The sequence below is a fragment of the Rhinopithecus bieti genome, unplaced genomic scaffold (genome assembly GCF_001698545.2).
Source record: "Rhinopithecus bieti isolate Rb0 unplaced genomic scaffold, ASM169854v2 scaffold_11488, whole genome shotgun sequence".
NCBI lineage: Eukaryota > Metazoa > Chordata > Mammalia > Primates > Cercopithecidae > Rhinopithecus > Rhinopithecus bieti.
Window position 1 is genome coordinate 561,929 of NW_016806879.1, and position 20,475 is coordinate 582,403.

The following is a 20,475-nucleotide window of genomic DNA, read 5'->3' on the forward strand; positions in this document are numbered from 1 at the left end:
CCTGATCAAGTCTCGTTTAATGGCGGCGGTGCAATGCCTTATATAGGCTGGCAGGGAAGAGGAAGGGCTCAGAGCAGGCGGGGAGGAGAATAATGAGAGACGTCACCAGGCGCATGCTCGGTAGACTTAGTCTTTCCCGGGCATGGGAGGTTATCTACGCGCGGGCGGGAAAGGTTCGCGCGCGCGGGTAAAGTTGATGATGAAGAACCAGGAAGTGCGCCATCTTGTCTCCACAATGCGGAGCTTAAGCAACAGAGGCCGCGGCAATTTCCGGGCCTCACGGCTCCGGACAGTTCAGCTGGAGATTTCCTTCTCCTTGTGGCCTTTTCCCAGTGCTTCTGGCCATCCTCCCAAAGGACCCCTGTGAGACCAGGAAAAAACGGCTTGTTAGGGGGCCCAACAAGCTCCCAGGGCTTTTTCCACTGCTTGCTCTACTTCTGTATTTTACTCACCTCTCTAAACCAACCCAGCTTCAGGTAAGGTCAAAATCTTCTATGTAATCTAGGCATTCAGTTTCCCCAGTAGGGGTGTGTGTTTGGGGTAGATGATCTCCCCTTTGAATTTGAATAAATCAGGTTTCCTGATTTATTTGTGCAGTCATTCTGGAGCAAAAATTCACGATGTGAGCCTCCACATGCTGCTCTGTCCATCCACGTCGGAGCTGCAGTCTAGTCCTGTCTCCTGTTTTTCATGATCTCCAAGACTGTGTTGCTGAATTTTGTGTATCTCTATTCCTTGATTCTACCTTTCACCTAACTTACTCAGAATCTTAGTAGTGACCCTTTTGTTGGATGGAATCACAGTATCTGAGGCCTACTCCGCCAAAAATGATTTGTAAACCAGTGTTTCAATTTCTAATTATATGGAGAAATGGGAGGGCCAAGAAGGTTGAAAATTAATGTCCTTGGGACAGCTCATTCTCTTTTTAGGGAAACTAACTTAGAAACCCAAATTAAGTTAGAAACTAGTCTAGGTTCCAGCAAAGCAGACTAATATGAACTCCAATGGTATTAATACGTTTATCTAATATTTAATGAGCATTTGCCATGAACGAAGCATGATTTTGTGTTCTTTGTTGGCTGCAGAGTTGAGTCGCTGATGAAGTCCACCTCTTTGAATGAGGATTTTATTCATAGAGATTATGGACCAGCAGATATGATGCTGCCAGTCACTGTCTCAGAATCCATTATTCTTTGGGTATTGACTATCCTCACCGTTGTCACTGTTATCCCTGAAATTGAGTGATAGTTCCCATTTCCCACAGTAATTTAAAATGTTTTTTTCTGTGGGTGTTTTGAGTTTTCTTTTTTTAAGTTGTTTGCCATCCTTTGTTTTCATAAGTATAAAGTTGTCCAAATTGTGGAGAAGAATTGTCATTTTCTTTATATATATTTCTATTTCCTGTGTATTTTTCTCACCTTTTCTTCTTTACCCCCAGCCCTCTGAGGAAAGTCTATCTCTGTCCTGGTTGAGGTATTTTTGTTCCCTGATCCACTGGAGTCCCTGGCATAATCTGAGTGCCTGGCATCGTCCACAGTCCCTAGCATGGGAGGTGCTCTGGAGTTTAGGACACTAAAGGCCTTGGTCCGTTTTTACTACAATCTAGGACAGGCACTAATGCTTATGTTTGCATGTGGGTAGAAGGTGGATATGCTGATAATGGCCAGAAGAGGACATCAGGACTTTTATAAACCAGTGCAAGTGGTTATTTTGTTCGTTAGTGGAGATGTGGAAAGTAGATTCTATATCCTTCCTTAGTGAATCTCTAGCAGCTGAAAAACCACCAATCATTGATCCTTGACTCACAACATCCTCCATTACCAGTGGTGAGCAAACCACAGATGCCAGACTTGCAGGAATTTCGAATGACTTCTTATTGACCAAATGCCAAACCACTCAAGATTTCTAGTCCACAATGAGCTTGTAGCACACCCCAACAAACTTCTCCTCAAATAACTGCTATCTTGTTCTAACTCACAAGAGAGGTCTTGTGTGCCTCTCTAAATAGATCCAGAATGGCTGGGTGTGGTGGCTCATCCCTGTAATTCGAGCACTTTGGGAGGCTGAGGTGGGTGGATTACGTGAGGTCAAGAGTTTGACACCAGCCTGGCTAACACGGTGAAACCCTGTCTCTACTAAAAATACAAAAATTAGCCAGGTGTGGTGGCAGGCACCTGTAATCCCAGCTACTCCGGAGGCTGAGGCAGGAGAATCACTTGAACCCGGGAGGCAGAGGTTGCAGTGAGCTGAGATCGTGCCATTGCACTCTAGCCTGGGTGACAAGAGCAAAAAAAAACCCCCAAAACAAAACAAAACAAAAAACCCCCAAAAAACCACTCCATCTCAAAACATAAAATAAAACAAAACAAAGTAAATAGATCCAGAGATTTCACAGGAACTTAGTTCCTCCCTGGCACTTAGAATTCATGGAGTATTTACTTCATGCCTGGTTATTGTCAACCCCCTCATCACACCTACACACACACACACACACACACACACACACACACACACACACAGAGGCTGAATCCTATTCCCTAGACAGAAGGAATGGCTGTTTTACCAACTTTGGTTTCACCCACTTATAGTTTTTCTCCTACCCCAGAAGTCCATGTTGCTCAGTTCTCAGAATGCACTGCGATCAGGTCTTCCCGTTTTCATTGTGTGCAAAGTTGCTGAAGGCTGACTGTTCTTCATTTCTTTTCATATCATATCCCCCACAAACCCTCCCCTGAGTGCCCCTCTGGTTTAGGTAATCATTTGCCATGTTCTCGTAATTTTTGGATTGCAGCTCCATTCAAGCACTGAGCTCACCTAAATAGAATACTTTTGTGGGTGTTCAATTGCATTCAGTACAATAGTGACTAAGGGATATCTTTATGGGTCTGCCTCTCCCAGGAGATTGGTATCTTTGGGTGCATAAATGTGTTTTTTAAATCTTCAAATCACCAAGTCTAGCACCAGGACAGGAATAATGAGGTCTCCTTGAACTGACCATGAGTGTGAACCTCAAGGTGGTGCCATTTGTCTAAAATCTGGAATCTCCTTGAACATTTGCAAGATGCCATCAGTCACTAGGGGGAGACCTTACTCCCATACCCAGATGCAAAGCTCAAAGTGATTAAAATGAAATGACAGTTTTGCTGGGTTCTATGTGATCAAAACAACTGACCAGCTTTTCTCTTTTGGTCAAAAGAGGGTTTTGCATTCTCCTGGCAGGTGTATCTAAGGGCTGTCTCCTTGGATTTCACACTTATGGAGAAAGGAATAAGAAAATATGGGCAAAAGGGCACAGAAACATGAATATCACATGTTCTCACTCATACATGGGAGATGAAAAAGTTGATCTTATGGAGTTAGAAAGTTGAATGAGGTGGAAAGTGTGAGGAATGAGGAGAGGTTGGTTAATGGGTGGAAGACATAGTTTGAAACAAGGAATACATTCTAATATTCAGTAGCACAGTAGCGTGACTCTAGTTAACAATAACTAATTTATATTTCAAAATAGCTAAAAGATTGAAATGTTCCCAACATTAAAAATGCTAAATCTTTGAGATGTGAATGTTTTAATTATCCCAATTTGATCGTTAAACATTGTATGCATGTATCAAAATACTATTATATAGTCTGTATGACTTTTATCTAAAAAAAAAGTGTAGTCTTAATTTACCAAGGATAGAAAGACTCTATGTCCCCACCCCAAATTGACATAATCCATACTACATAGTCTACGTAGTCCAGAGTTGGAAAATTAGTTCCAGATCTCACAGCCTTGTTTTCACTGATTTGCCTCTTTTTCTCTTTCCTGTTTATCATGGGAGTATATTATGATGCTCAATTTTTGCTTTCTTACAAATAGACATATTCTAACCTGTATTTTAAGAGCTGAGCTTACTTAATGCTGGAGAACGTTTCTTTCCTGTTTCTACAACTTCTTTTCCTGAAATTATCTTCCTCTTTGTCACTACTACAAATCCAGAGAGATGAGTATTTCTAAGTACAGGAGCAAATTTTAAAAGGAGATTTCGAGGGAGTTACTTTTGCTTTTAAAAATAGGTGGCTCTGACTGGGCACAGTGGCTGATGCCTGTAATCCCAGCACTTTGGGAGGCCGAGGCGGGTGGATCACCTGAGGTCAAGAGTTCAAGATCAGCCTGGTCAACACGGTGAAACCCCGTCTCTACTAAAAATACAAAATTAGCCGGATGTGGTGGCGCATGCCTGTAATCCCAGCTACTCGGGAGGCTGAGGCAGGAGAATCGCTTGAACCTGGGAGACAGAGGATGTGGTGAGCCGAGATCACGCTATTGCACTCCAGCCCGGACAACAAGAGTAAATCTCCATCTCACCAAAAAAAAAAAAAAAAAAAAAGGTGGCTCTTGGCCAGGTGTGGTGGCTCACTCCTGTAATCCCAGAGCTTTGGGAGGCCGTAGGCAGGCAGATCATAAGGTCAGGAGATCCAGACCATCTTGGCCAGCATGGTAAAACCCCATCTCTACTAAAATACACACACACACACACAGACACACACACACACACACACACACACACACACAAATTAGCCGGGCGTGGTGGCATGTGCCTATAGTCCCAGTTACTTGGGAGGCTGAGACAGGGGAATTGCCTGAACCCAGGAGGTTGCAGTGAGTCGAGATAGCGCCATTGCACTCCAGCCTGGCAACAGAGCAAGACTCCGTTTCAAAAATAAATAAATAAATAAATAAAGGTGGCTCTTGTGAGCTGGGCACATTGGCTCATGCCTATAATCCAAGCACTTTAGGGGGCCAAGGCTAGCAGATCACTTTGAGTTCAGGAGTTTGAGACCAACCTGGGCAACACGGCAAAACCCTATCTCTACAAAAAATACAAAAAAAAAAAAAAAAAAAAAATCAGCTGGGCATTGGCTGATCGTGCCTGTAGTCCCAGCTACTTGGGATGCTGAGGCTGGAGAATTGCTTGATCCTCGCATGTGGAGGTTGCAATGAGCTGCAATCACACCACTGCATTCCAGCCTGGGCAACAGAGTAAGATCCTGTTTCAAAACAAAAAAGTAGCACTTGCCTGTAATCCCAGCTACCTGGGAAGCTTGGCCCAGGGAATGCTTGAAGCCAGGAATTTGAGAAAAACCTGGGCAACATAAGAAGACTCTGTCACTTAAAAAAAAAACCTGATAACAAAAACAAGAACAAAGAGAAACAACATCTCTTTGCCATAGGAGTCCCAGGATTGTCACAGTTATCTGTCAGTCAAAGCACGTGACCACAATGGAAATCAACAAATAAAACATATCTCCTTAGAATGGACGAAGACTGCAGCCTGAGCATGTGTTCAGTCTCTGACCATCATCCTACGAAATCTCAAAAATTAACAAATTAAAACAATAGCAAAGAATGAAGTGGTAAACCGTACAGTGTGGTAGAAAGAAAACAGTGACAACATTTGATGAGAATGTTTAAAATTTTCTGATAGAGAGCAGATAGCATGTGCTTTACAGGGAAATAAGACTGGAGAAAACTGAAGTACAAATATATGCTGCAGAAAAAACCAACCTTTAGATAGAGGAGCTTTTTGTGGAAAAGAGGAAACAATGTTTAGGTCACAACTTGGATAATTATTGAAGCTGAACACAGGAAAGGATAACAGTAGAAACATACAGTCAGATACTGACAGTTATTTCATTCTAGTTCCCTCTATCCTTCCTCAATAAGTGGTTTTTCTCAATACAAGACAGGAGAACAAACTGGACAATTGATTTTCCATAGCTACATTAACTCCCAAGATCAGGTGATCAAGCTGAAATAATGCAGGATCACTAAATAGTATGTAGTGCTAACTATCAAGGAAACATATATTAGCAAAAATACCATTGGTCAAGGGTGATGATCACATGTTTTTAAAGATGTGAGGATATTCATCCAGAAAATGTGAAACCTCAGGATCATCGAGTTTGGTAACTCATTAATTCTGTTTGTAACTGGCAGGCAGTGTGACAGATAGCCTTACCCATGACAGGACTTCTCTCTTCCCTTTGTCATTCTGCAAACCACACATCTCCAAGTCTATACTCATTTAAGATATTATTTTCCAGTATTTATCAGTCAGTGTCCAGTCAAGAAATAGAAAACGTTACAGGTAAACGTAACAGAGAAAATTTCATGCAGGAGTTGGTATTAGTGGTTTTGAAGGTTGCAGAAGGAAAAAGGGGTTGTAAATGATGCCCAGTATTTAATAATGGCAGAAAGACTCTATCACCCCAGGGCTGGGAGAGAAAAAGAAAAATGGTGTTGCCCAGATCCTAACACTGTAGGTGAAGAGGAGGCTGCTCTAGCTGAAATTGGGCCACCTCAGCAGGAAAGGAAGACATCGCCGTGTACCCTTCCCTGCCGGGCTGCTGGGTGCTGCAGGCTCTGCTGCCATAATCACCGCAAGAGGCAATGTCAGAAGCGGAGAAACATGACTTCTGTCTCCTCTAGTCTTCCGTCTCCCAGCGCAGTGCCTTCCACTGGAGACGCCCAACAGGAGCCAGCCGTCGTCCCACAAGGTTCTGGGATGGGAAACCACAGCCTTGTGTTTTAGCAATCGAGGCAGGACGCACTAGAAAAACAATCTGGAGCTACCAAATATGAGCCCTCATCTGACATCCCATGAATTGTAAACTAGCAGTCTGACTCTTAATTTTTTCAGCCAGTTGGAGGCCATTTGTCTGACCTATTGAAGAGTTCACTAGCTGGACAAAGTTTGTTGGCGATGTAAGTTATTCAGAGCCAACGTCCATATTAAGAGCAATAACAGATTGCGCCACAAAATGTTTTTAGTGTTTTCTTTCATGCAAACAGGTCTGTTTTGGGGAAGAAAAAGGCCTTTCTAAATGAGTAAACTTGTCAAGTTCACCAAAGTAAACCTGTTCTCTTAGGACACACCAGTAAGGATCAGTCCATGACTTTTCCTGGTTTACTCTCACAAATCCTGAGGTTATTTGCTCCCTGCTCTTTCCCGCAGCTCTTCACAATTTACATGAAACACGTCATCTGACCTATTGTGGGGTTGCGCACAGGGGGCCAATCTGCTTCTCCTCTCCAGAACAAGACGGAGAAAATTACACTAATTCTCGATCCTAACGTGGCACCCCTGCTTATTTAACAGGGGACTAACATTCTCTTTTTTGGTGTGGTTACTGTGACTGTGGTTTGCTGTCCTCATGTGTGTTGTTCACATGTGGGGCCAACTTACTAAGACATGTAGGTACTTCAAGTATGAGCTAGCACACCTTATGGACTGTAGGGATGATCAAGAAGAGGTGTGAGGACCTGGTCCAGTTCTCTGTGAGGCAGTTCAGAGAACTTTATGTGGAAGAGGAGGTGGAAATGAGAACCACAGTGACCACCTGATAAGTGTATGTTCAAAGTCCTTGGACATTAGGATCTTAATTGATCCTCTAAATTTTTCCATCTTTTAGAAAGATGTTCACCAGTTTGAAGACCAATCCCTAGAGAATCCCTGGGTAGTGACATCAGGCAGAAGGACCCCAGACCCAAAATATCCTGATGAGGACACAAGTCCAAGGACTCTGTGTGCGTTGGGGATCAATAATATTTACTCCACACCCCTCCCTTAGATGTAGGTCCAGGATTTATTATTAAGGATATTAACAACAACATAATAATAGTGACTTTGATCTTACCATAAAACAATAAATTATGTTATGAAAAAGTAATAATCCTACCTGTGGGAAATCTCAATAGAACCAGAACCAGATTCTGAAGCACTCTTTGTTAGCCCTCAGGGTACATGAACATTCCTTATAGGCAGAATTGGTTAGATTCAGTTTGATATTTTAGTTGAGGAAGACTGATTGGTTAATTCATTTTCTTTGACTTATTTATATTTTTCTTTGGTTACAAAACTATAGGAATTGACAGTTCTCAGATGCTGTGATGTGTCTTTTTCCTTATTAATTCTTTTATTTCTTATGCAAATCCTGTGATGTGGAAATTGCTTTTATCACCTGGTTTTTAAATGAAGAGTTATGACTGCAAGGTTAAGCCACTTGCTGGAGAACTCACAAGTGGAAAATGCCAGAGCTGAGCTTGAGCAGGTAGTCTAGTCTCAAAATCAGCTTCTTACCCCTCAATTGATGGATACATGTTAATTTTGAAAAATCCGAGCAGCACTTCAGAATTAAACAAAACGTCAGACTGCCCTAGGAAGATTCTGTTAGACAGATGCTAGCGAGGTTGCGGAGAGAAGAGAATGCTAATTCACTGTTGGTGGGAATGTAAATTAGTTTAGCCATTGTGGAAATCAGTGTGGTAATTCCTCAAAGAGCTAAAAACCAGAACTACCATTTGACTTAGCAATCCCATTACTGGTATGCACCCAAAAGAAAATAAATCTTTCTATCATAAAGACACATGCACATATATGTTCATTGTGGCACTATTCACAATAGCAAAGACATGGAACCAATCTAGATGTCCATCAATGGCAGATTGGATAAAGAAAATGTGGTACATATACACCATGGTATATTATGAAGCCATAAAAAAGAATGAGATCATGTCCTTTCCAGGAACATGAATGGAGGAGCTGGAGGCTATTATCTTTAGCAAACTAATGCAGGGGGGGAAAAAAACAAATACTGCCTGTTCTCACTTATAAGTGGGAGCCAAATGATGAGAACACATGGACAAATAGAGGGGAACAGACAGTGGGCCCAACTGGGAGGATGGGTGGAGGGAGAGGACCAGAAAAAATAACACTAGGTACTAAGCTTAATACCAGAGCGAAAAAATGAACTGAACAGCAAATCCCCATAATACCAGTTGACCTATGTAACAAATCTGCAAATGTACCCTGAACCTAAAATAAAAAGTAAAAAAAAAAAAAAATCTGTTAGAGGTGACATTGAGTTTGTAGAAGAACAGAGCATGGTTGACCTGTTTAAATTTTCTACCTTTCCTGCAGGGACCAGGTGTCCATTTTTTTAGATTTCCTTTTTGTATAGTGACTAAATTTCCATGATTTTGTTCTTAGGGGTTTGCATATCTCCACTCAGATAGATTTCAATATTTTTTTTTGCTGCTATGTATAATCTTGTCAGTTGTATCATTTTTTCCATTATGGAATGTAAGGGTGCAGCTAGCTTACAGGAAGGCTTGACGTTTATATTTTGATCTGGTATTCAGCTGACTTCATGTACTCTTCTTTTAATATGTTTTTTCAGTAGATTGTCTTAGATTTTCATCAAAGTTGATCCATAATCCATAATAGTGTACAGTTCACTGATTCAGATTTTTTCAATAAGAATTTTCTTTTGTGTGACAGGAATACTTTTTACAAATTGTATCGTTCTTTTTTTTCTGAAAGACTATGTTTTAGAGCACTTTCAGGTTTACCAAAAATTGAGTAGAAAATAGAGTCCACATCTAACCTCTGCCCCTCCACAGGCATAGCCTCCCTTGTTATTCACAGCCTAATCCAGAGTGACATATATAATTGATGAACTCACCTTGACTCATTATTTTCATCCAAAGGGCATAGTTTATACTAAGGTTCACTCTCACTGTCCTACATTCTATAAATTCTGAGAAATGTGTAATGACTTGTATATACCGTCATAGGACACTCTATTCAACAAATGGTGCTGGGATAATTGCAGGCCACATGTAGGGAAAAGAAACTGGGTCCTCATCTCTCACCTTATACAAAAATCAACTCAAGATTAATCAAGGATTTAAACCTAAGGCCTGAAACTATAAAAATTCTAGATGATAATGTCAGAAAAACCCTTCTAGAGATTGGCTTAGGCGAAGATTTTATGACCAAGAACCCAAAAGCAAATGCAATAAAACAAAGATAAATAGCTGGGACCTAATTAAACTGAAGAGTTTTGCATGGCAAAAGGCACAGTCAGCAGAGTAAACAGACAAACCACAGAATGGAGAAAATCTTCACAATCTATACACCTGACAAAAGACTAACATCCAGAATTTACAAGGAACCCAAACAAATTAGCAAGAAAAAAAACCGAACAATCCCATCAAACAGTAGGCTCAGGACATGAATCAACAATTCTCAAAAGAAGGTATACACATGGCCAACAAACATATGAAAAAATGCTCAAAATCACTACTGATCAGGGAAACACAAATCAAAACCACAATGCGATACCACATTACTCCCATGATAATGGCCAGAATCAAGAAATAAAAAAAATAACAGATGTTGGCATAGATGCAATACAAAGGGAACGCTTCTACAGTGCTGGTGGGAATGTAAACTAGTACAACCACTATGGAAAACAGTATGGAGATTCTTTAAAGAATTAAAAGTAGAACTAACATTTAATCCCACAATCTTATTACTGGCTGTATTCACCCAGAGTAAAAGAAGTCATTATACGAAAATGTATTTGCATATGTATGTTTATAGCAGTACAATTTGTGTTGCGAAAATATGGAACCAGCTGAAATTCCTCCCAATCAGTGAGCGGATAAAGAAATTGTGATATATGTATATAAAATATATATACACATACCATGGAATACTACTCAGCCATAAAAAGGAACAAATTAATGGCATTTGCAGCAACCTGGATGGAACTGGAGATTATTCTGCTGAGTAAAGTCACTCAGGAATGGAAAACCAAACATTGTATACTCTCACTCATAAGTGGGAGCTAAGCAATGAGGATGCAAAGGCATAAGAATGATACAAAAGACTTTGAGGACTCGGGGGAAAGGATGGGAGGTGGTGAAGGATAAAATACTTCAAATTGGGTTCCGTGTATACTACTCTGTTGATGGGTGCTTTAAAATCTCGCGAATTACCACTAAAGAACTTACTCATGTAACCAAAGACCACCTGTTCCCCAAAAACCTATGGAAATAAAACATTTTAAAAAAAGGAATTCAGAATTATTTCCCTGCCCTAAAAATCCTTTGTGCTCTCTCTTTTCATGTTTCCCTCCCCAATAACCTATGCTGATCTTTGATCTTTGCTTCCATATTTGCTTTTCGGAATGTCATATGGTTGGAATCTATAGTAGGTCACCTTTTCAGATCGTCTCCCTTCATTTAGCCATATCCATTTGAGATTCCTCTTTACCTTTTCATGGCATAATAACTCATTTCTTCCTGGTGGCGAATCATGTTCCACCATCTGTATGTGCCAAAGTGTAATAATTCCTGCACCTATTAAAGGGCTTCTCAGTTGCTTCCCAGTTTTGACAACTTTCACTCAAGCTGCTATGAATATCCGTGTCCACATTTTTTTAACGGAAAACAATTTTAACTAATTTAGTTCAATGTCAAGGAGCACACATACTGGAATTGATAGTGACAATATGCTCACTTTAGCAATAACCTGCCATACTGTCTTCCAAATTGTTGTACCATTGACATTCCCACCAGTCAATGAATGAGAGTTCCTGTTGCTCCTCATCCTGCCAGCATTTGGAGTTGTCAGTATAGGATCTTTTTCTTTAAAAGGAAAAGAAGAAAAAAGGAAATGAACTAAATGAAGGAGCTAGTGTGAGACATCATTGATTAGAAGAATTCATTAGAGTCAAAAAGTGAAATGCAAGGAGCAGCAAATATAGAAATTAATCTGCATCCACATCTAGCCCACCTCACAAGTGACCACTGCCAGATGTATGGACTGAGAGGATCACTTTGTTACTTCACAGCTCACACACCATCAGTGCCTGAGCCAGACCTTCTCGCTTCAAACTGTGCAACTGTAGACAACTTTCTTATTTTCTGTAAGTCAGTTGTCTCAATTATAATATTGGAAATATAACAGCTTATATCTTATACATTGGTAACAAGGATGTGAATATAATAAATTGTGTTTTGCAGGCATGGACATAGAAACTAAAAACTATTGTTAGTCTTCATTATCACTATTCTCATTAGCTACAAAAGGTTTTGCAACCCGCAGGACCTGCATGTTTCCAAATAGAATGAGCTCACTGTAAGTTTGGTGACTGGATTGTCATGGAACATTCTATTCTATGAAACCAAGCCAATGTTTGTGTGCTCAAGGATAAATAATGGTTTGTTTGCAGAATGGATGAGCCAATAGAAACAACAGGCTTAGGAAAGAGAATGTGCTCAAGGCCCTCTTGGTTTTGAATTTACAGAAGCAGGGAGCTCAGAATTCAGGTGCTTTGACTTCAAACCCAGGTGATTTAAAATTATTTCATTGTGATACCCAAATGTAAAGTGTATCATCTTAAGCATTTCTTGGTGTGCACCTAAGTAGTAGTACGTATATTCACTTTGTTGTACAATTAATCTCCAGAAACTTGTTTTTTGTGAACCTGAAACTCTGTATCATGAAACACCAACTCCCGATATCTTTTTTCCTCCTGCCTCTGGAAACCACTATTCTAATTTCTGTTTGTATGAATTTGGCTACCGTAGATACCACACATAAGTGGAATCATACTATATTTGTTTTTGTGACTGGATTATTTCATATAGCACAATGTACTCTAGTTCATCTATATTGAAATCTACAGTCTGTGTCTGAATTTTCTTTTCTTTTAAGTCTGAATAAGATTCCACCCCAAGAGGCCGGACGTGGTGGCTCACGCCTGTAATCCCAGCACTTTGGGAGGCCGAGGCGGGATGATCATGAGGTCAGGAGATCGAGACCATCCTGGCTAACATGGTGAAATCCCATCTCTACTAAAAATACAAAAAATTAGCCGGATGTGGTGGCAGGCGCCTGTGGTCCCAGCTACACGGGAGGCTGAGGCAGGAGAATGGCGTGAACCCAGGAGGTGGAGCTTGCAGTGAGCCAAGATCACGCCACTGCACTCCAGCCTGGGTGACAGAGCGAGACTCCATCTCAAAAAAAAAAAAAAAAAAAAAAGATTCCACTCCATGAATAACTAGATTTGCTTCATCCATTTATCTGGGGATAAACACTGGGTTGGTTCCCCCTCCTGACTGATGTGAATAGCATCCTTAAAGACATGCATATATAAGATCTCTACAAGATCCTGATTTCAGTTCTCCTGGCTATATCATGAGAGGAGAAATTCCTTGATCCTATGATATTTTCTATTTTAATTTGAGAGGCCATGATCCTCCACGGTGGCTGCACTATTTTACATTCCCAGCAAGAGTGCATAAGAATTGCTACCTCTGTTCATCCTTGTTTCAATGTTATTTTCAAAATTCTTAGTTTGCTTGTTTGTTTTATAATAGTTATCCTATTGGGTATGAAAATCTATGTTATTTTGACCTGAGATTTGAAAACGTCAAAAAAAAAAATCAGCAGGGTAACAAAATCTGAAGGTGTCTCACCTCTCCCACCCATTCTGCTGTCATGACCCACAGAGGAATGTGCAAGTTCCCCTCCATTTGGCCCATCCTGTTCTCCAGCCACAAACCCCTCCCTGTTCTACCACGTGCACCTGTCTGTTTCAGGTTCACCTGGCTATCTGAAGTCCCTCACAAGCCACTTGGTTTATGCCGTATCAACTTCTCTCATGCTTTTCCTTGGGCTTCTTCCACATTTTGTTTTGTTCTGTGAATCAAATGCTATGCGTCCCTGAGCAGGACTTAGATATACTACTCTGTATTCCAAGCCTCACATCTCAATGCCTTCACCCAGAACCTTCCATGCCTCCCCTGTGTTTCCCTGGAACACTCTGCTCATGGCTGGGGAGAGGTAGAGGAATAATCCCCATGGGCTGCTCTACTGCTATGACCCTGGAAACTCAGAAGCTGTGATGCTCCTAGTTGGAAGAGAAACTAAAGGGGAGTTCCTGTTAGTGGATGTAGAGCTTGGTGAATTGATATTAAATTTCCCTTAAATTGTTTAAGTCTTGGCTTGCACTAGAAGATTAGGGGTTGGCTGGTTGGTGCAGCACCATCCTCTTGCCACTGTTCTTTCTAGTGATGTCGAAAGCCAATGAGTTTCTTTCACAGTCACCACCATACTACTCACCTTTCACCCTCAACTGCCTACAGAAAACTGGCCCCATGAGCATTCTTTTACACTAAACATGCCATCACCCATTTAGCAGTTTGTTGATTCATAGATTTATCATTCATTTGTTAAAAGATGCCTTGCTGATCTTCTTCTCCATGCCAGCCACTGTGCTAAGCCAGGATGAACAAAACCAGATACTGACCCTCTGATTATGGAGCTAATAGTCAAGAAAAATTTGCATCAATGGAATGATTACACATTTGTAATACAACAGCCTTGAGATTGCTGCAAATGAGAGGTGCATGGTTCCAGCAGAGTCTATAAACGGGAGCACTGACCAAGTCATCAGGGCCAGACAACAATGGCCATAGAGGGAAAGAATAAACTAAAAGCTTGAGTCAATTATATAAAAAGGAGGGAGCCATAAAAAGCATTAATGATGAAAACAAAAAAAAATCCTGCATAGGTGTTAACTGTGGTAGGACTAATAAAAGTACATGCAAGGCCAGGCAAGGTGGCTCATGCCTGTAATCCCAGCAATTTGGGAGGCCGAGGCGGGTGGATCACAAGGTCAGGAGATCGAAACTATCCTGGCTAACATGGTGAAACTCCATCTCTACTAAAAATACACACACACACACACACACACACACACACACACACACACACAAATTAGCCGGGCGTGGTGGTGGGTGCCTGTAGTCCCAGCTACTTGGGAGTCTGAGGCAAGAGAATGGTGTGAACCTGGGAGGCGGAGTTTGCAATGAGCCGAGATCATGTCACTGCACTCCAGCCTGGGCAACAGAGCGAGACTCCACCTCAAAATAAATAAATAAATAAATAAAAGTACATGCAAACAATCCTCTCTCAGAGATACACATCCTCTCCAATGGACTGTACAGATAAGAAGGTGAATGCCAAGCCTGAGCGAGGATAAGCTCTCATCCACAAATAGGGTAGATGCCTCACAGGCCTGTCTGCTGCAAAAGAGGCCTCAGTGCTGAAGCCCATATTCATGGGTCTGTAGACTCCGAGACCATGAGCTGGGTTTCTTTTTCCATTTATGTCAGAGAGAAGTGGTGTATCTAGGTGTCCATGTAGTGCTGCTAGTAGGTGATTTTGTGGATTTTGGCTGTGCTCTAAACTAGGAACGACTGGCAAACCATGACATATATGACAAATGGGACAAGATAATGGCAGTTTACATTTATTGAGAACTACTATGTACCAGAACTTGGTATATTTTAAACACACACACACACACACACACACACACACATCCATGAACACACCCATTTGATCATCTATCAACCCAGTGATGTAGGCACCATTAGTAGCCTACTTTGACAAATAAGAAAACTGGGGTTACATAAACTCAATAATTTTCCTAAGGTCCAGGAGCCCATAAATGAGGATCTGAACCCTCATAGCCGTGAGCCTCACCACCAACACTCCCCCTCCTTTGTGTTAGCAGGGCTGATTCAGGGACTCCCTCATCATCCTGTGTGATGAAAGTGAGATCCACTGCTGCCCTCAGCTTGGACTCAACCAAACCTGACAATGTGTCTTTCATGACACAACCCGTAAGGTCCCCTCCCTTCTTAAAGGTTTTTCTGGCTGGTTCTCAGCCCTGCTGTCTGTGAGAAACACCAGAGCAGTTTAAACAGTACAGAAATGAGGGATTCACCCCTATGCTACTGAATCATAATCACCAGAGAGAGAAGCCTGTGGGGTCGGTATACCTTAAAAGCTCCAAGTGATTTGATTGCATAGCTGAGAAAGTTATGGCCTGGGCTGTGACTCCTCTCACATGTAAGTTTATTTAAGAGAGAAATTTCTGGTGATTACCTACTGACACCACATGAAGGCATCACAATGGGAGGGAAGGGGGGTGTGTAATGCTTTGTCTGGGAGCTTCCTTCACTTTCCATTAAAAATGGGATTGGCCCAGGCAGCACAGCTAGGTTTGAAATGGAAAACTTGAGCCTAGGGGTTAGGGGGAAGTGACCACCCACCCTGTTCATCTGTCTCTTCCCTTCCATTATCTTCCCAGCCTAGAGCCCCAGAGCAAAGAACTCTCAATACCTCTCTGATGCATGATTAGCTCCGGACACTCCAAAAGCTCTTGAGAAAAAGAGTTGGGTTACTTAATCATCAGATCAGCCCTAAGATAAGATGTGGGTGAGTACACATCACAGAAAGCTTGCTTTTTATAGATAGAAAAATGTGAATCTTGGCCACATACATAACTGCACCTACAAACAAGACTCAGGTTTGGGAGTGAGGCAGGCTACAGAACAGGTGCAGCAGATGTTTTTCCTCAGGAAATCTTCTACAGGTGGGATGTATTCAATTATGCTTTAGGTACCTATGCAGTGAATATGGTGGTGATGGAATGGGCTGAGGGGAAGGATTAGACTTGCCCAAGGTGCAACTGAAACAAGCCTGGCTGGTTGTCAGACATGCAGGGGGATCAAAGCAGGGTCTCCTTATGTCCCTGCTCTCCTATAACCAGAACACAGCCTTCCAGCTTCCTGTGCCTTCCAAAGCCAGAACTCACCTGTGCCCTTGCACTGCTACAAAGATAAAAAGAACTAATCAGCAAAAGCTCATAAGGAAATTGAGAATCCCAGGAATATTTACAGATGTGCCTGAACACTCACCTGGAGCACAGAGCAGAGTTCCCACAGGGCTGCTGTCTTGTGCTCTGCCTCACTTGGATGCAGAGATTCCTAAGGAGGTCACATTGATGGATGGCAGCAGCCCTTGCTTGGAAGGGCGGGCTGGGAGCCAGGCCTCGTGACTTACCAGGTGCCTCAGTGGGCAGGACCAGCCAGGCTCCCTAGGTACAAATAGCCCTGACCTCCACGACTACACAGGCTCCTGGAGTCGAATCCAAATCACTCATTGTTTGTGAAAGCTGAGCTCACAGCAGACTAAGCCACCATGAGGCTGTCGGTGTGTCTCCTGCTGGTCACGCTGGCCCTTTGCTGCTACCGGGGTGAGTACATCAGTCATGAGTCCAGCACCAGCCCCTGGGACGCACGCTCCTCTGAGCACAAGAGCACCTGCACAAAACCAAACAAAATTCCAGACCCTTTTCTGTGCTTGTTGAATAAGATTCATAAAGCTTAAAGTGATTTCTTCTTCTTCTTTTTTGTTTTTTTGAGACCGAGTTTCACTCTTGTTACCCAGGCTGGAGTGCAGTGGCACGATCTGGGCTCACCGCAACCTCCGCCTCCTGGGTTCAAGTGATTCTCCTGCCTCAGCCTTCCTGAGTAACTGGGATTACAGGTATGCGCCACCATGCCTGGCTGATTTTGTATTTTTAGCAGAGACGGGGTTTCTCCATGTTGGTCAGGCAGGTCTTGAACTCCCGACCTCAGATGATCTGCCCGCCTTGGCCTCCTAAAGTGCTGGGATTACAGGCGTGAGCCACGGAGTCTGGCTGCTTAGAGCTATTTCTTGTAATCCCCAGTATCTAGGGAGTTTTATAGAAAAATCAATGCAGGCAAATGTTAGGAATTCTTCTGCCTGAGCTTCACTTCTGAATGGGATCTGTGTCAGATGATGTAATGTGAGGTCTGGGGTGAATCTGGGCTTCGACACTTCCCACTCCTTGATCTTGGGCACAATGTTCACCCCCTCTGAGCCTCCTCTATCACTGGTGATTAAAGCTTCTTCCAGGAGTGGCTATGAGAATGGAGTAAAGTTGTGGTTGTCAAGAGTCAAGTTGTGGGCCAGGCATGGTGTCTCATTCGTGTAATCTTAGCACTTTGGGAGGTCATGGTGGGCAGATCACTTGAGCTCAGGAATTTGACACCAGCCTGGGCAACATGGTGAACACCATCTCTAAAAAAAGAAACAAATCCACAAAAATTAGCTGGGCATGGTGGCATGCACCTGTGGTCTCAGTTACTTTGGGGGCTGAGGGAGGATCGCTTGAGCCCAGGACATTGAGGCTGCAGTGAGCCGAGATTGTGCCACTACATTCCAGTCTGGGTGACCCTGTCTCAAAAAAAGAAAAAGAAGTCTAGCTGAGGATATGAAGCTTTTACCTTTGTTGTGTGACCTTGGGAAATTTGCACCTGGAATTTCTGCTATTGTCATCAGCACAGTAATGGTACAGAAACATAGAACCCAGGGGATCCCATCAGGGAGCCATGAGAGAAAAACCGACTTTCCTAACATCAACAATATATTTATTTTTGTGCTGCAGCCAATGCTCTTGCCTGCCCAGCTCTTGCTTCTGAGATCACAGGCTTCCTCTTCTTAAATGACGATCTGTTAAAGTTACAAGTTGCCAAATTTAATCCACCTCCGGAAGCTCTTGCAGCCAAGTTGCAAGTGAAGCACTGCACGGATCAGATACCTTTGAGTGATCGACTTCTCATTGAAAAAGCCTTGGTAATTTCTTTCTCCTTTTTGCACAGGCAGAATTAAACTCAGCTGCACATAGCCTCCTGCATGTTTCTCCTCAGGTGGCCTGCCTGGATACTGTGTCCCCAGAGTGTGCTGAGGACATGGGGAGTGAGCTAGGGCCCAGGCAGGGATGGTGAAGGGCCAAGCATGGCCGTCTCCCTGCTGGGAGCTTTCCTGGGCCAACCTACCCTCACGCAGTGGACATAGTCACTGTGGAATGTCCCGGGGAGTGTGGGAGACTTGAACAGGGAGAGAAGGCTTGGGGGGACCTAGAGCCGGGCCTCCCAGACAGGGTGCTGGTGAACTGGGCTCCTCTGCAGCTTCTGCAGAGCCAGGAGCCCCTCGCAGCTCCGCAGGGCCCACTATCCACCCCTCATCCGTGACACTGTCCTGACCACAGCCAGTGGGCCAAGACTTTTTCACTGCTCTACCTCCTGCAATGCCATGGAAGGGGGATGTTCTCATTACGTCTTCCTCAAGAAATCAGAGATTCCAGGGCCCTCTCAGCCTGGCTGCTTCTGGATTGCTGTCCTGAGGTTTGGCTGCAAATACCCATAGAATCGGCAGGGTCAGGCCTGATAAGACCCTTGGCCGCCAGGCAGAATTCTCCCATGGGAAGGCTGGAGTCTCCTGGATAGCATGTTTCTCAGAGGCCCTCCCTGCCCTGCCTGGCTTCAGAGCCCTGGGTCCCCCATTATAGGGATCAGGAGACTCCACAATCCTGGGACAGCCCAGGCAACAACCTCTGGCTGCACTGTCAACCCTTCCCCTCTCCCTCCATGAAAACCCTGGACCTAACTCCTGGGTCTTCCCAGGTCTATTGGTCTGGTGGGGAAAGCCTGCTTTCTCACCAGAATTGTAAGGCCACCAGGTCTAGACCTCAGTTTCCCAAACTGAGTTCTTGCCTCTGCCTTTCCAATTGCCATTAGGAGCAAAATCCCACTGGCTTCTTTGATGTTAGCCTATCATCACCAGCAGCAGCATGACTGACCTCACCTTTCTTCCTTTTTTTTTTTCCGATTTCAGCTGAAAATAGTGCTAAAATGTGGTGTGTGACATGTAAAAACGCTCAACTCGGTTTCCAGTCTTTCAACGATACCCTGATCTTCACTAACAATTGTAAAGGTTTCAACATGTTGCTTTAATAAATCGCTTGCCCCGCACATCTCCACTGGTCTTGTTATGATCCTGCAGTCTCGGGCCTTGAGTCGAGGGTGGTTTCCATAGGGGAGTGGCCTTTTGCTGTGGCTGATAATTAACTCTAGAGTAACCAGCATTCTGGGGCCTGAATGCAAGCATCCCAGAAGGAAATAGTTGCAGAAATCATCCTGCATTCCTTACAGATTTCCCATCCTGCGTTCGTGAATGAAAACCATGGCAAGAGAAAAACAGGAATTACAACGGTCCTGCTGGTCTTGGACTGAGGGATCTCCCAGCCTGCCTTGGTGTCCAGGCACATGGTTTCCACTAGCAGCAGCCCTAGCCCTCGTTTGATGTCCCCTCAGACGCACAGCCAGCCTGCTTGGTGCTCTCTCTGCACTATGCTTTCTCTCCCGTCATGTCCAGTATACTTTATTTTCCATTTATCACAATTGGGGGGCATCTCCAGGTTTCAACCTGGAGTTCACATTGTTTTACTCCCCACACTCAAGAGCACTCCTCACTCTCTGCATCACTCACCAGCACCTGAGGCAAATGCTTCCTTCCTCAAGCTCTCCCAAGAGCTCCAGAGACCAGCACCCCTGCCAACTGGACAGCTCCCAGGGCGCACTCCACAGTCATTTCAGGAGCAGGATGTAAAACTGAGCACAGGGTCTGCCCCCAGCCTGCTCTCCCTTCCATGAGCCCATCCAGGCTAATGCACCCCCCCAGCAAGTCCCCTGACCAGGACACAGGGAGACGCCACAGGTTCCTGGCTTGGTGTCCTGTGGCTGCTGCAAGAAACCTCCGAAAACTTGGTGACTTAAAACAACTGATTCTCTTGTACCTCTGGAGGTCAGAAGCCCAACACTGATATCACTGTGGGGAGGTCAGGGGGCAGCAGGGCTCTGTTCCTTCTGGGGGCTCTCAGGGTGAGTTCACCAAGGGCTGCTTCTGGCTTCTGGGC

At 43.5% G+C, this 20,475-nt stretch overlaps 1 protein-coding gene across 3 annotated transcripts in view; it reads left to right on the forward strand.

Moving 5' to 3' along the window:
* Positions 1 to 19,535, forward strand: part of LOC108533644 (secretoglobin family 1D member 4) — a 37,393-nt gene extending 17,858 nt beyond the window's left edge. Inside the window, exons 1-4 of one of the 3 annotated variants that reach the window (XR_001886781.1) lie at positions 15,665 to 15,758; positions 16,000 to 16,127; positions 18,166 to 18,353; positions 19,395 to 19,535. Coding sequence is in view for 1 of the 3 variants with exons in the window: in XM_017878485.1 (XP_017733974.1) it covers positions 16,893 to 16,947; positions 18,166 to 18,353; positions 19,395 to 19,424 (273 nt within the window). In the remaining 2 variants the exon portion in view is untranslated. Of the gene's footprint in view, positions 1 to 15,664; positions 15,759 to 15,999; positions 16,128 to 16,846; positions 16,948 to 18,165; positions 18,354 to 19,394 lie in introns of those variants that run through there. The other 2 variants (XR_001886780.1, XM_017878485.1) reach the window with 2 other exon arrangements.
* The last annotated feature ends 940 nt before the right edge of the window (positions 19,536 to 20,475 follow it).